At 48.1% G+C, this 2,416-nt stretch overlaps 1 protein-coding gene across 12 annotated transcripts in view; it reads right to left on the bottom strand.

Moving 5' to 3' along the window:
• The window catches only part of Kalrn (kalirin RhoGEF kinase), a 609,827-nt gene that overhangs the window by 350,997 nt on the left and 256,414 nt on the right, over positions 1 to 2,416 (bottom strand). For all 12 annotated transcript variants that reach the window (XM_026785738.1, XM_026785749.1, XM_026785747.1 and 9 more), the window contains exon 8: positions 1,470 to 1,601. In XM_026785738.1, coding sequence (XP_026641539.1) covers positions 1,470 to 1,601 — 132 coding nt within the window. The remainder of the gene's footprint in view (positions 1 to 1,469; positions 1,602 to 2,416) is intronic.

The following is a 2,416-nucleotide window of genomic DNA, read 5'->3' on the forward strand; positions in this document are numbered from 1 at the left end:
TGTAATTTCTTTGGGGCTTACCGGCTGTGGGAACTGGGCAGGACAGAAACCCCAACAAGCAGCCCCTCCTGTTATACATCTCCATGCCTCGGTCTCCACAACTGCAGAGGCTGAGAGGAGCTCCAGCTCGAGATGAAGAGGGGCAACTGTTTGTCCATCTGTGAATGTCCCCTCATGGATATGAATGAGTGGTTACAGGCATCAGCCTCATCTGCTCTCTACTTTGGTAAGAGCACAGGTAGAGGCTCAGTTCTGTCTCAAATGAAGCTTTGGGGCCACTTGTTTCAGAAATGGGGAGATTTGATTGAGCTCAAAAGCACCCTGTGTGCTTCCTCTCCTGACCAAACTCTTCCCCGTCTGTCGTCCTCATGGCTGTCAGACCTCAGCTGGGCAGGTACACGACACACATCATCCTTACATTGCTTGACGCTACTCAGGAGGTTCGCTTCACAGAGGAACCCAAAGCCCCCCATGCGGAAGCTATTTGACAGGGGTCACACAGCTAACAAGCTGGGGAGTCCAAGACTCAAAGTGTCTTGACTCTGGCAAAACCCTCCCTCTGACCATGAAAACCCACCTGGAGCAACAGTTATTAACAGAATCCCCAGTTTCTGGCATTCTTCTTCAGTCTAGAGGGAAAGCCTGAAGACTGCATCTTCAACAGCCTTCTCAGGGCAATCAGATGCAGGCAGGGTGGGAAGCCATGGCCATGACCGCTTCTCCCTGACCTTGCCCCAAAGGAGACGGGCCAGCGGATCTGAGATCAACTGCTCTCTTTATCTGGCTTCCTAACGGCCCATCTCTTTCACTCAACCTTTTCCTTGGAATCCAGGCTAGTTAGCAACGTTCACACTTGTGTTTGTCTACACATATGTACATGTGGCCCCTTTGGGAGTATCCCACAAAATTCCTGTTTTCACCTTCCACCTTTCAGCATCTTCCGCCTTTGATTTTTTTTTCTTTTCAAGTGGAAGAGGCTTTCACTTTGCCCTTTGCATGAATGGCAGCTTCCTATTCCTGCACACAATGGAACTTCCTTTGGCTCTTTCAGGAGAAAAAAGCATTTGCTCAGTGGGTTTGTTTGTTTGTTTGTTTGTTTACAGGGGTGTGAGCGCTGGTGTTATGCATTCTTTTATCAATAGGAAGGCAGATTCTGAAGAGTCAGCCTTGCTTCTTCATACCTTCCCTCCCACAGGAGAACATTCACCATCCACACAAAATGAAGTGGTGTCTAGGTATATGTGCAGGGGGCAGAATGAACCAGAGCGGGCCTGGTAAAAGCGCAAACCATATCTGCCCCTGGCTAGAGACTCCAGAGCTCACAGGTCAAGGTTCCTAAGGACACCTCTGGAAAGAGAAAAACTTTCTTTCCTTAAAGTCCAACCCAGGTTATTCAACATCACAAACACCAGCACTCTAGCCCCGTCAGCCAACACACACAGATCCACAATTGTCCTTCAGGTCCTTACCTCCGTGTAGGCCTGGGTCACCTGCTCATACAAGGACTGGTGATGGTGGATGGCCAGCTCCAGGTCCTGCATCTCAGAGGGAAGGCCACCTTCGCTGCACATCTTGCACCAGGCATCCACTCCTGACAGAAACTGGAAAGAGATGGCAGGTGAGCAAGTCTGGGGCACAGGATGGAGAATGAGTAAGTTAAACAGCAGAGAGGGCCAGACACCTTGGGAGCAATGAGGAGAAATTGTGGTACTTCAGAAATACCTTCAGAAGGCTGAACTAACCCCTGCTACAAAGTTCAGCAAAGGAGACATTTGGAAAGTATAGTTTTTACAAGAACTGGGCAGGGCCAGGCATCTGGATGTTCAATAGGGTGTGCCCACGCAACATCTGCAAAGTACAGGCACCTATACAGCCCACTAGAGCCCATAAATAATGGGCACTCTTTGTCCATTTGGGCATGTGACAGGGGTTGAATGAAATACAATGTGAGTTTGCTAGCTGTGCTTTCTGTGCACAGGGAATTATGGGGAGAGGCAATGAACACCTCAAGAGTATCCTTGGCACCTCCTATAGGGTATGCAGAGTAAGGCTAACAGGACTTTCATTTGACCCGTGCTCTTGAGGGCTGAACACAGAGGGACATAGCAGGACAGACTGCACAGTTCCTATAGAGGCAGTGGGTCTTGGGATGTGGTGCACAGACAGACCTTAGCAGACAACAGATTATTTAAAAATTAAAATTAACAACTGTAGAAAACTGTGGGTCTCCGTGTACAAATGGTGAGCTATCTAAAACCACTCAGGTTTATTGGGTAGAAAAAATTCACCTTTAAAAGTCAAATAATTCTTCACCCAACAGTCTGGAATGGTACTGTCTGTGATTCCATGGCCTGGGTGCATAGTTCCATTTAAATTAATTGCCTAAATACCTTATTATCTCATTGCCTAGAACAGC

This window comes from Microtus ochrogaster, chromosome 2 (assembly GCF_000317375.1).
Source record: "Microtus ochrogaster isolate Prairie Vole_2 chromosome 2, MicOch1.0, whole genome shotgun sequence".
NCBI classification, from domain to species: domain Eukaryota; kingdom Metazoa; phylum Chordata; class Mammalia; order Rodentia; family Cricetidae; genus Microtus; species Microtus ochrogaster.